This window comes from Eretmochelys imbricata, chromosome 5, assembly GCF_965152235.1.
Source record: "Eretmochelys imbricata isolate rEreImb1 chromosome 5, rEreImb1.hap1, whole genome shotgun sequence".
In the NCBI taxonomy this organism is placed as follows: Eukaryota; Metazoa; Chordata; order Testudines; family Cheloniidae; genus Eretmochelys; species Eretmochelys imbricata.
This window is the reverse complement of record NC_135576.1, coordinates 5,255,182-5,268,623: the sequence shown is the minus strand read 5'-3', so window position 1 is coordinate 5,268,623 and position 13,442 is coordinate 5,255,182. Positions and strand designations below refer to the sequence as shown.

The 13,442-nt window shown below is 44.0% G+C and overlaps 1 protein-coding gene across 1 annotated transcript in view; it reads right to left on the bottom strand.

The window, feature by feature from the left end:
* Positions 1 to 3,699: 3,699 nt before the first annotated feature.
* The window catches only part of DCAF12 (DDB1 and CUL4 associated factor 12), a 46,206-nt gene continuing 36,463 nt past the window's right edge, over positions 3,700 to 13,442 (bottom strand). The window contains exon 9 of the mRNA XM_077816608.1: positions 3,700 to 13,217. Coding sequence (XP_077672734.1) covers positions 13,059 to 13,217 — 159 coding nt within the window. The 3' untranslated portion in view covers positions 3,700 to 13,058. The remainder of the gene's footprint in view (positions 13,218 to 13,442) is intronic.

Sequence of the window (13,442 nt, the reverse complement as noted above, 5' to 3'; positions counted from 1 at the left end):
AGCTGTGCTTAATCTTTCTTGTCCTCAGAACTGAGAAAGATGTTCTGGGCGCATCCTGTGGCTCCTTATCCATGCTTGTCCTGATACAGGACTGATGTAGATTGCACCATGGTCAAAGTCAGTTCCGAGGACTTGACTATCAGGTCCTCAGCTGATTTGGAACTGGAGCCTGGCACCAAAACTTTTGTCACAGAGCTGGAAGACTTCTTGGATCCAGAAGTAGACTGAGCCGCCGATCCTGGTCTCCTACCTTTATAGACAGATCTTTTTCAGCTTTTGGCTCCATAGGCTTAGCAGATAGCACCTCCTTTAACAAAAGAGCCTGAAGTCTATTTTGTTTGTCCTGTCTGACTCAGGGGGTGAATATGTTGCATACCTGACAGCATGCTGGCGAGTGATTTTCTCCTAGACGTTTTAAGCACCAGATGCGTACATCAGAGAAAGGAAAGACTGTTGGACACAAAAATATATTTTTGAAGCCATGCTTCTTCATGTTGACATCTGTCACAATTGGTAAGTCAACAATTTTATTTATTTATTTTTTACTAGCAACTATAAGTTATCTATATTATCAAACTACTGGAAGAGCACAACTATATTTATTCAGTTTTAGGCCACAGCACTAACTACAGAAAGAAACAGGCCTAAGCTGGTTCATGCCCTGACTGGCGATTGGAAAGAACTGAGGCACCAGAAGTCATAGAATCATAGAATATCAGGATTGGAAGGGACCTCAGGAGGTCATTTAGTCCAACCCCCTGTTCAAAGCAGGACCAATCCCCAACTAAATCATCCCAGCCAGGACTTTGTCAAGCCTGGCCTTAAAAACTTCTAAGGAAGGAGATTCCACCACCTCCCTAGGTAACCCATTCCAGTGCTTCGCTATCCTCCTACTGAAAAAGTTTTTCCTAATATCCAACCTAAACCTCCCCCACTGCAACTTGAGACCATTACTCCTTGTTCTGTCATTTGCTACCACTGAGAACAGTCTAGATCCATCCTCTTTGGAACCCCCTTTCAGGTAGTTGAAAGCAGCTATCAAATCCCCCCTCATTCTTCTCTTCTGCAGACTAAACAATCCCAATTCCCTCAGCCTCTCCTCATAAGTCATGTGTTCCAGTCCTCTAGTCACCATGTTAGACGTGTCAACACACCTCCTTTAGCCATGCCCCCTGGCCAGCTTGGATGCTGGGGACAGGAGGGGAGGGGTGAGGCACTGCTGTTAGAAGGTTCCGCCATCCTAGCTGCACCAGGCTGGCATGTCCCAAGAGTGGGAATGTGCAAAGGGCACTCAAAGACAACCCAAGTTTTGGGGTTGGTCATGTCTAACCAGCTCCCCGCAGTGAGGCACTGAGCACAGTCACTGGCTTCCCCCAAACTCCCACCTCTTCCCACCCTCACTCTGCCCCAAGCCCCACCCTGCCTCTTCCAACCCAGTTCTGCTCCCTCCCCCGAGCACACCCCATCCCTGCTCTTCCCCCTCCCCTCCAGCGCCTCCTGTTCACCGCTGAAGAACTGATCGCAGCAGGCGCGAGGCGCTGGAAGGGAGGCAGAAGAGCTGATCAGGGGGCTGCCAGTGGGTGCTAAGCAGCACCCACTAATTTTCTTCTGTGGGTGCTCCAGCCCTGGAGCACCCACAGAGTCAGCACCTATGGCACGGAGTTTGAAGGCTGGCTGAGAAGAGAGTTCTCTCCCCTCAGCGGGAAGCAGTCCCATTATCGGAGAGAGATTTCCCAGTCCATATTTTACTCTGGGCCATATTTAAATGGTCAAGGTGTAACTGCTCCCCCTTCCCAGCAGAGGGTGGAGTGGACCACTGCATGGGAGCCCCCAAAATGTAGCAAGCAGGCTCTATACCGTTACACCACAATCAGCTGGGAAATGCTCACAGCCACTCAAGAAATGTGGAACTGGGCTCAAGCAGAGCCAACTAAACGGTGTCTGATCAGCTAGCATCTTGGAGTGGTCAGTGGCTTTTTCCATGTGCGGGGGCCCGGGCACTGTTCCACTGTGATTCTTTGCTTTGTAACAGCAGCACCACCAACTGGCAGAGACAAGACACCACATTATACTAAAAAATATGCTGGAGCTGGAAAATGCAAAACACAAGCAACCCTCATACTTTAGAAGCAGCCCTGCCGTACTTGGCCCAGGAGCAGTCGCGAGGCAAAGGACTCAGCACCGGGAGGAAGCAAATTAACTATGGGCACTGACACTGGGTTTGTCCCTTGAAAGCACAGTACAGGTGTTCTAAGTTCTTGGCCTTCATCACTGTAGTATCAGAAGAGCTCCCGCAGGTGAAAGTGACAATACTCTCCCTCTGCCTTCCCTGGCAGCGATGCTTCAGAGGGGTGTGGGGGTTTATGGAACAGAAGTGCTACCACTGCAGGAAAGCAGGTGGGTAGCAGTCATGGTAGTGATCGCTATAGCATAGGCCTATCTGCCTCAGAGTTTCATCTGTGCTCACAAGCCTCCCACATTCGTCGTTTTATTGTCCCAGTGCAGCACAGTTGCAATGGTCAGAGAGGAGGTCTCTGGAAACTGGGGCCCAGTCGATACAGCACTTTGGACCAAATAGTACAGACCATGACTTTGAACTGGAGTCTGTTCAAGGAGGAGCCAATGCAGAGAGCAGTGTCTCAGGGCAAGCAATTCCTGGGCACCTGTGTTGCTGAATCCACAAGCTGCTGTGTTTTGCACTAGCTAGGAGCTTCTTCAAGGTACAGGGCTTTGTTCCTGTATATTAAACTCTGTGCAGAAGATGTCTCCTAATTCACCTGGGAGACTCCTTCCCCCAAGTTGGTGGAGATTGATGGGCTCTGCAAGAAACAGCATCAGACCCTCCTTAGCCAGGAGTGGTCTCAAACCTGTTGGGATAGGTACGAAAACAGAGAGAAAGCAAACATGCCTGTAGAGTGGTTAAAACAAAACACTTCACTGTGAGAAGGAAACGGAATGAGAAAACAACTGCCATGGGCGTGTAGATGCAAAATGTCTCCTGTGCACAGAAATAATTAGCGGTGTGCTGAATAGTATCTAGTGGCACAGGCAAGCCTGCGAGTGGTGTGCCAGACCTGCCAGAGATCCTAAGGGCCCTCTATTACATTCTCACCATCATCCTGAAGATGTCTCTAGAGGTAGTGAAGCCAAAACAGCGGTTAAATGAAGATTATGCCTGCCTCAAGAGGGTGGGACAGCAGTAGCATAGCTATGTCATGTTTATGAAGGGCTTTGAGACCCTGCGATAAGACAGCATAGAAGTCTAAAGTATACCTACAGTGTTGCCTTTAGATTTATTTCCTTGTGAAACAGAGACTACTCTGCTGCTGGGGCCATGTAGGGCATGGGATAGATTCTGGCTGCGCGGGGACAAGAGGACTGTTCCATAGTGTCCTTGAGATGATGTTCTTCTCTATACAGTCATTAATATGCCACAAGCAGTTCAGATGTATTTCCCTTTGAACAACCCAGGCCAGCAAGGAGGCCTCCTGACTGTTGAAAAGGGGCATGACCAAGACAGTAGGTCTCAAGTTAGATTCCCAGTATGACACTAATAGCTATTAGGCATTTATACTAGGCTAGGTACAGCAGTTAGGCTCTACTTCCAGCTCCTAGCAGGTTGTTAATACAGTTCAGCATGGTTGCCCCTGGGTTTATGTACAATGGTGGGGTTAAATAGTAAAGACCACCACTAACCAACACTATACAAATACATTTTATTTAGAGATATCCATATTAAGATGCACAAATACTTTTGTTCACCAATTTCAGTTCACACAACTTCAAGTAGTGGAAAAAAACTGCAGTTAGTTACAATTATTCTATATAACAGGGCAGTAGTAAAAGATCCATTTGTCAGACTACAGAATGGTTAACACTCAGATGAGAATGTACAGATCTATGTATTAAAAAGTGCACTGGTCATTGCCACATACACTAGCATGCTTTTTCCAAGAGCAAGATCTTTCTGGCTTGTGGACACAGTAACCCGGTTAATGTGAGATTGAAAATTAACCTCTTAATTTGATTTGGAGATGAATCTATTCACAAATCTCCCCAAACCAGGAATTATGAGTTTTATTCTTTGATCAATACAAGGATGTCAACTTGCAAACCAAACTCCCATTGCGCTGTCCATATGATCAGGTAACACACTGATGACCTAAAGCCGTCACAGTTATCGCCCAACTTTAACTGCTCTCCTCTTACATTCTGAAGAGAAGCCCAAAACACTCAACTGCATTTAGGAAGCGGACGTGGGACAGTCACCAAATCTTTGCAGCTGGTTTGAATTCTTCCACACAAGAAAAAACACCTCATCCCGCAAAAAAATATGCAAGCAAGCCAACGGGGATCACATGTTGCTGGATTCATATTTTTGCGATCCCACATTAAAAGTAGAGAAAAAGTGGTGCTGGATCTGTAGAGTAACTGCAGTGGGTTTAAAATTAATAAAAACACATGGAACCTTAAATCATCTCCTTAACACCAGGAAAGCCCAGCAGGTTCCATTTGTTACTGATACCCCCTTATTTTGCATTCAATAACACAGCGAGAGAGAGCACTGCATGCTGCTCAAGAAAGACCAGCGAGGACTGCTCTATGGATGTTAACACTGAATACCAGGAATCACATAAAATCAGTCTTCAGTTAAACTCCTTGCACTGAAGACACAAAGTGAAACAGATTGACCTTTTCATTATACTTAAAGAAATCCAAGAGGCACACTTTGCATTGATCAGAAATAACCGTGATGTACATTGCAACATTCAATGGATTTGGAATCCAGTGGAAGGAATTAAAACAAAATTCAGGACCTCTGTTCTTATTCCATTAAGATGATTTTAAACTGCTCCCTCATCTACTTGAACTAGAGGTACCTTTCCAGTTCCCTGCATATAAAGCTTGTTTTCCCCCGTAAGGCTTGTTTTCATCGAAGAAGTTGTCTTGTGCACATAATGGAAGCAAGTAACCTCAATGCCTCACAGGGTAGGTCCCAAAAGCACGTCAGGAGAGCTGAGGGTGGGAATCAGTAGACATTGTACATATGCAGTCATCCCCAGAACAAGAAGGTGGAAAGTAAAAAACAACCAGATTTAGATGGCCAGCAGTGCAGGAATTAATTCATTTACAGAGCCGGAATGAGTGGGGAACACAGCCCTCCAGATCAGAGAAGGAGACCAATTTAGGGAAACACCCAGTGCTGGGTAAGAGAGAGTAAGAGAAAGGTGGGAATCAAACTGTAGAAGTTCTGATCCAGCAAAGTACATAAGGGCTTGAAGTATATGCTTAAGTCTCATCAGCTTCAGCAGGGTGTAAGCACATAACCTGGTTTTCTGCTGAACAGGGGCCCAAGTTAGCAAGCCATGATGGAACATGCTGGAGTCCACAGAAGAGTGACTGGGACAAAAGGCTGAATGATGGAAACAAAGCTTGTGGAAGAACAAGAGGGACAGAGCCTGCCGCAGGCTGTTTTGTGAACAGGAAAACTGAGCAAGGGGACTAGCCCCTGCTGCGTTCTGTGAAGTCCTAGGGAAGCAGCCAGTTGAAGTACTAAAGTCCCAACTGGAATTCTACATCCCCTGCACCCAGAGGTAATGCAAGATCAATAGGTAGAGCCAAGCGGAGGAAGCCACAAACAAGGGCCCTCTTCACTATGGCCTGCCAGCAGTGCGCAGAGTGCTGCCCCTCAGCACCCCAGAAATGAAGCCGTTTCCTAAGTCAGGGAAAAGGCTGGAAAGCTCGAGCGCAGTAGGAGCCTGGGGAGGAAGGGGTGGGTGGCAGGCTGATGACAATGAATGGAAAAACTGGTGCTTCCCCGCACTATCTTCACACAGCATCTCTGAAGATAGAAGGCCAGCCACTTTCCACAGGCAAGCTCTAGGCGTTGTAATCAACTGTCAGATAAGGGATGATGAAGAGCTGCAGCCGAACCCACAGACCTTCATTGTTCAAGTGTATTAAAATAGCTGCTTGTCTTCTAAAGTAACAGGCATGTGGAATTCCCCTTGGACAAACTACGCAATACGTGTCTGCCACTTAACCATACGGTCCCAGCAGCAGTGCTTCCCCCCCCCCCCGCATTAATTACGGCAAGAAACTGCCTTTTTTTTGGGGGGGGGGGGGGAGTAATTCTAGCCATTACAGTTGTGAAGAAAGCCCTGTGCTGTAACCAGAAGGAACCTGCAATCAGCTTGGAAGTGTGATGTACCCGCTACAGTACTCCAATGGGGTTTTAACTCTGAAGTGGAATGACAACATTGTTAGTTGTTTCCCTGCTGCTCAGATTGCAGACAGTGGGCCATCACTTCCCACCTTACTGACCACTGCTTTATGAAATCTGGATGTTAGAATTTCAGCTTCTGTAGAGGTTGACAAAAAAGCAGGAATTGTCATTTCACATCCAGCTAGGTAGCAACAGGTTTAAGACACAGCACAGAGTGGTCTTTCTACCCAGGGGCAACCAGTATTTTTCGTACAACTTTCAGTACAAACTATTTTAATATTTTTCAGACCAGACAAGAGTTTGGAATTTATTCTTAAAGGTGAACTGGAAAGAATGGAGAAAAAAAGTTAAACCGCTAAAGAATACAAACCAGAAAACAAGTCAGATTAGGTCTGCTCTGTAGGATCCAATGAGGATAAGTAGGGCCAAAAGCTACACTAAATAAGATCTCTAGGTTACTCCATTTTAGGCATGTGCACATTATATCCAAAGACTAATGACCATACATTGACACAGCTGTGCTGGCTCTGTAGGGCTAGCAGAAAAGGAGGAGTGACAATCTGGTTCACTAGAATTTTTGTGCTAAAGTTCCAATCAGCGACTCATTTGCAAACTCACTGAAAGCAGTGGGGATTAGTGATACACAAGAAGAAACCCAGCTTGAACTTCAAATCATATTGAATTTGCAGGGTAGTTAGAAAAGTAATATTTGTACTCCAATTCAGCACATTGGAAGTCACTGAGAAACAGAACCAACCCCACAAAGCCTCTCTCTTTTTAAAAGTTATTTTTCAGAGAAGAGCAGCTATTTACAGGATAACTTTCTAGACACTGAGCTACATATACAAATAAGTTGGTTTCTGCATGTAGTCTGCAAGTTTTCATTGTTTAATTTGCAAATTGCATGGACAGTTTTAGACATTTAGCCCTCAAGTTAAACACATGAACTACAGAACATTTGAAAAACCTCTACTCCCTTCGCTTAACTGCTTAGGTGCAAGTTCAAGATTGTGCACTGTATCAAAATAGTTGATGCTATAAACCATACTGAGAATTGTTTTGTGCATGCGTGCGCACAACAACCATTTTCAATGCACTGGATGTTTAAGTCTATGAAGTGTGGTCTACTTGGAAAAACATTTTAAAAGAACTACAGTTCACTTTAAGACAACCTAACCCCAAGCCACAAGTTGTGATCCCCACATATTTTAAACATCCTGCGTAGTTTGTGCATCAGAGGCAAGTGGGGAAGATCCAGCACCTTATGTACATATTACCAAACATGTAAGCACTGATGTCTATGAAAGGACTCATCCCAAGACAAAAATCAGTGCATTTGATTTGTGTCTGTCCCATATTCTTGAATGTCAAATAAAAAAAAAAAGTCACCACAATACAAACTTGTTCCAACTTCACGGTTTACATCTTAGAAAAAGACAGCAATGAGTTTCTGTCAGGTAACTTTACAAAGATCAAGGTACCATAAGAGAAAGGCACGTTAACCTCTGATTGGTCCTTTTCGTTATTTGGATGAATCATAGTGATTTATATACCCTGAGACTGCAGGAGGCCATAGTAGGAGAGGAAACCAGGTGAGCAGGTAAACAAAAAGTACAAGTTTAATGAGGTTTAAGATTCAGCACCTGAAATTTCCCTTCTAATTAAGGAAATCTATAGAAAGCTCATGATTTTTAGAATCTGCTTATCTCCAAGGTATTAGTTTTGAGACCAGAGAATCAGTGTTTGAAGGGGTTACAGACAGGAGACTGTACATGTCTCCAAGTGTTTGCCACAGTACTGGACTGAAATAAAATACAGGGCTATGTAAATTTGTATACAGTCAATACCATTACCCAGTTGGTCAGATGGAGCCTACAGCTTAGCTAGCCACAGCATTTTTGTTTTACATATGAATGTCCTGCCGGAACTACAGGTCCCAGCATACAGCTAGAAGAGAGGAGGTTGAAAAATGGCTTCTGAAGGCCTCTGGAGTCTAGGGACAAAACAGACCAGGTTCCACTCAGACAACTCTTGAAAACACTGTGGGTTTTTTTGTTTTTTATAAGTATCCAATACAGGATTTTTAAGTATCCAGTTTTGATGAGGAGACCCAGCACAGATGAAGCTACAAGGATTACCTAATTCCCAAGCAATATATTCCAGCACATGGAAAACAGCCAGAATAGATTCCACATAAAGGGACAATATCAACTTAAGTTTCTCCTTTAAATAGAACTTCTGGGTGGTTCTGAGAGCAACACCAAACCTGCCCTCCTTTCTGCACACACTCCTGCCTGCCCCTATGCTGCTGCTACTTGCAGACCCAGGAGAACAGCATGCACAAACTGCCCCAGAGAAGAGTGTGAATACCTTCCCCTCTCCTCTATTCTGCCCTAAGATTAGGACATGGGAGTGATGCAACTGACCACCAACACCACAGTGAAACCAACCCTCCACGAATTGCTGTAAAATCCACAATGACAATCTGAAAAAAATAAATTGATCTCTGTTTTAGGAAGCCCTGCAGTTACTTTTGACAACAGATGCAGCATTTTCAGATGGAGATGCAATTTGAGATGAGTTGCTCTCAGAGCTTCTTTGACACCACTGCAAAGATGGGCATCTGAAAAATACAAGTCTTCTCTGGGACTTTGCAGCTACAAACTTCTCACAAGAGCAGCACCTCAGGGAGCAAAGTTTAGATGGAAGTGACTCACACCTGAAGGTATGAAAATTGCCAGTCAATGATTATTACGATAGTGTATTTTTGCATTGACCTCAATGGGTGTTGAATTGGACCGGTCTTAAGTGGGTTTTTTAAATAGCTTAGAAATATATATGCTATCTATCTTCGGCACCACTGGAACTGGCCCAGAATTAACACAAACTATGAATCTCAATGAAACTTGAGCTTGGTCTGTGGCTCTCCTGAGCTGGGAGTGCTGGGGTGGTAACACACTCAGCCTCTAATGGGAGGCTGCTTGATCTAACATGGCCTCTAGCTCTCTCAGAGTGATACTGCAGAGAGCTGTGTCAAGCTTCCTTGGCTGGCAGGACAGACTGTGAGATGATGGACTAAGGTTGGAAGGGTTAATAGAAAAATGGCCTGGGGGAATAATGTTGAACTTGAAGGTGGAAAAAGCTGGACAGTTTAGGAAAAGGAAATGGAAATTGGTTCTCTCTCATCATGAGCACACTGGCTAGCTGCTGTAGGGTTCCCACTCAGTACTCATAAGTTGGCTACTATTGGGTCCGTCACTGTTAAATAATTAATCTGCTTCTACATTAGAACAAATGCATATGGTGCTTCAAGGATACCGTGCTTTCTATAGCAGCCTTATGAAAAGTTCTGGATGATAAAATAAACTGCTTGAGACATTACAATGCAAACAGGAGACCATGTTAATATAATGCCAAATATCAGAAAAATGCCTGTCTTAATGATCCTTAAAAACCTTCTTTCCCTCAAAGCAACTCTGAGAAAAAAAAAGTCACAAGGGATATCTGACTTTGAGCACTTGAAAAAATTAGCTAGTCAACAAACAAAGCGAGAACATCACTGGGTTTCTGTACCCTATTTTAAAGCTATTGAAATCTAGTCAGGCAGCCAGATTCACCCCCAATAGGGTTTCTCTACTGTTGCTTCAGAGATGGGAGCTGTGTCTTCACACCCACTTCTATGGCTGGGCTCACAGCCTCCCCACTGCTGTGATACTGCTGTGCCAGCAAACCAGTGACCCATATTTGGATCCCCATGTGCTGCTATCCACCCCGCCAGGTTCTGGTATTTCAATTTTAAATCTAAAACGGTGTGGTCGAAGCAGCATAGTGCAATGGAACAGGCAGAGACTAGCAATCAGGAACCCTAGACTCTTTCCCTATTTCTACTTTGGATTTACCGTGCGACACTTGGCACATCACTTCCCCTCCCAGCCTCAGTTTCCCTAACTGCTCAGTGGATCAAAAGAAATATTTGGCTTTGGAGATTCAGGATCACACCACAGTAAGGCATCCCATCTCAAAGGGGCATCTACTTAAAACACTTGTCTGAAACTTTATCATCTATTACTGTTAAAAGCAGCACAGGATTACCAGGATAAAGAAAAGTATTTCCCAGTTTTCTTTCTGCATTGGACAGCACTGGGTGTATATTCCAGTTACCTTGTTTGGATGGGCTTTTCATGTAAGGGAAAAATTTCCCCCCCAGAACAGGAAACAGTCACCAATAGGATGACAAGCCCTGCAGAAGGCTCAGGAACAAGTGGAGTACTTGAAACTACATCTCCACGACCCCCTTCCCCCACAATGAAACGGACTAATTTTAAATTGGTGTCCCCTTAACACCAACACATCTACATTGGACAATGCTCAAAATAATATGGAGAGAACAATTTCCCCAAGGAGTCAAAGCTACAAACAAATGAGTTTCAAATTAACACGATTAACTATAAAGGGGGTTAGATTTCAAGACCAAAAGGCTTCCTTCAGCATTAAAAAAATTTAAAATGTTACTAAACATTGTGGACCAACTTTAACACAGTGAGCTCTGCTCTCAGAGATGTCAGCTGGAGCTGAGTGCTCAGTGCCTCTGCAAATCTGACCCCAAACAACAGGACCTGCCTGGGAATAAAACACCCCCCAACAGAATGCAGAACCTATCTATAGAAGAGTGATCTTAGACAGGATTTAAGACTACTCCTTCACAGAGATGGTGTCACCATATTTCATGTAGATTAAATATTTATTTTCCTTTGCATATTTCTGGACAGAGTCAAATGCTATATCTCTGCCCCGCCACACATTCATAAAAGAAACCCCAAAAACAACATGTTCCCACCATGGAACAGTGACTGGTGACAGTATAAAAATACTTAGAATCTTTACATCAATTTAAACAACGGAAGTTCTGAGAGAACTACACCATTTACAGCCCTATAATTTAACAGCTACTACTTGGAAACTGCGTAATAAAACCATATTTAATGTTACATTTTTGCTTTGATGCAGATTTTAAGCAATGAACCCACTAGCAGAAGTCTGGAATGCAGTAGTAAAGTTTCTTGGTTTGCAAAGTGATTAAGTCAGGCCTTAGCTTTAAGTAACCTATACTTCAAATCCAGGTGTGCATATGGGACAATGCTTTCCTTACCCTTGACGTGCAATCAGAATGTGGGGGGGAAACCTGCACTTCTACCATGTCTTTCGTCTGATAATTTCAAGTTAGAAATTACCTCAGGTGCCACGCATGCTATTAACCTCATATTACAAATCAGCACAGTGAGGCACAGAGACATGAAGTGACGGGCAACAGCAGCTAGAGCCAGGAAGAGAAACGAGTCCAATAGTTAACCCTGTGTTTTAGCCACAAGACCACCTTTTCCTCACCAGAAATGCACAATCCCTCCATGACTGGGCTTGTATTTTGTTCGCTAAGCGTATCCAGACTGTCATCCTGCACCCACAGCTCCTGGTGAAATCCAAGGCTGGACTGAACAATAAGATAGGCGCTCAGAGGGGGAAAAAAAGAAAGAAAAAAAAAAGACAGTCTCCCATAAAATCCAAGTGACAGCCTATGCTTTTCTTAACATGATGAGTTGAACAGGAAGTCTAGCTACCTGGTAAGTTTCAAATTAAAAAATTAGAGACTACAGTCATTAGAGAAGAAGACAACAACTGTATTTGCTAATAGCATCAACTAACTGTATATGACACCCTCCTTCCAAAGGCCAGGAGGGGAACAATATGAAAATATTAGTGTAACATCCCCCTGCCCACCAAATTTAATAGCAGTAACTGGCTAGACAGGACCATTCCTGCCAACATTACTCACTGCTGGCAGGAGAACTACAAGGTGGGCGGGGGGAATCTCCAACCTGAGAGAAGTTTGTGTCTTTAGGCAGACTCCAGGTACCTGGGCCCTGGCTCCTCCCTGCCATCTAGCCCCAGCCACGCAGATGACCCCCAGCTAGTCTGGAAATTAATCAGATTGAATTAAGTTAGCCACCATGCAAATCTCTCTCCTCCTGGGATGCCATTTCCCTTAGTGCCCCAATAAGCCGCATTCCACCATCATAACAGCTGTCATGTCACACAATACCCCCGCTGCAGTGCGGGCAGCCTACTCTGTAGCTCCAACAACCCTGCAAACTGACACTCAGAATAGAGAGAGAAGGGGTAACAAGAAACAGTAATTTTGCTCATGCACTGCTGGGATGCCAGGCTTGGCGTCTTTGCTACACTCTGGGCTAGAGAAGATGTTCCTGGTGGTACTCTGTCCCTGGGTTCCAACAAGTTTGGTTTCAATTTACTTTCCTTTATGTGTCATTAGACTTGTACTTAAAAAATAAAATAAAATAAAATAAAATCAAGCCAGGCCTGAGCCAGGCTCTGCAGATAAAGTAGTAGCTTATCTCATAAATATTTTTAATATTTTTAATTACAAGTAGTCCTCACTCCAGATAATGTAACCGACACAAAGTACCTGCATACACACAGCCCCTTGACTTTCACAGAAAGCCTGGCAGCAACCACTCTAAGAAAGGAATCCTACCTCACAGCAAAGTAGGGGGCATATGGCTGTAGTTAGCCTATACAGGGAAGAGTCATTTGGAGTAAATACAATAAAAAGGGATTTAAAAAAACCCTTCATATAAAGGATCAAGGAAGTTAAAGCAAAATCTGGTTCAAAAAAAGATGTACAAAACTGTTGAAGACCAACAGAAAACTCTGCCAAAAATAACTTGCATTTAAACCAGAAAACAATGTCATCACACAATTTCTTTGTTAAAAAAGGAAAGACAAAGTAAAGATGGGCATTTGGGAAGAGTTCTCATTAGCTCCAGAGACCAGCATAATTCCCGTGGAGTCCTGATGGAAGGGGGCCTCCTGCCACAAAGAGTTTCGTTCCAGACGAGTCGTAGCAGTGGGTGTAAACAGCATTTGCGAAGAAGTTAATGTCAGAAAAGTAATTCCTCCAGGTTTCATCATGATTCTGTTAAAGGAAAGTTCAGATCAGTATCACTGCAAATTAGCAAAAGACAAGAGCTTGTTTCACAAATGCAAAATTTAGTCTCCATAGCCTGAAAAGGGGCTTTCTGCATTAATGATCCCTGGGGTTTATGCGGATAGACTAGAACTGGAAGATACCAGGGACATCCTGCAGTGTGTTTGATGGCCCAAATTTCCTCAGAAAGAACACTGGGGGGAGGGGAGGAAA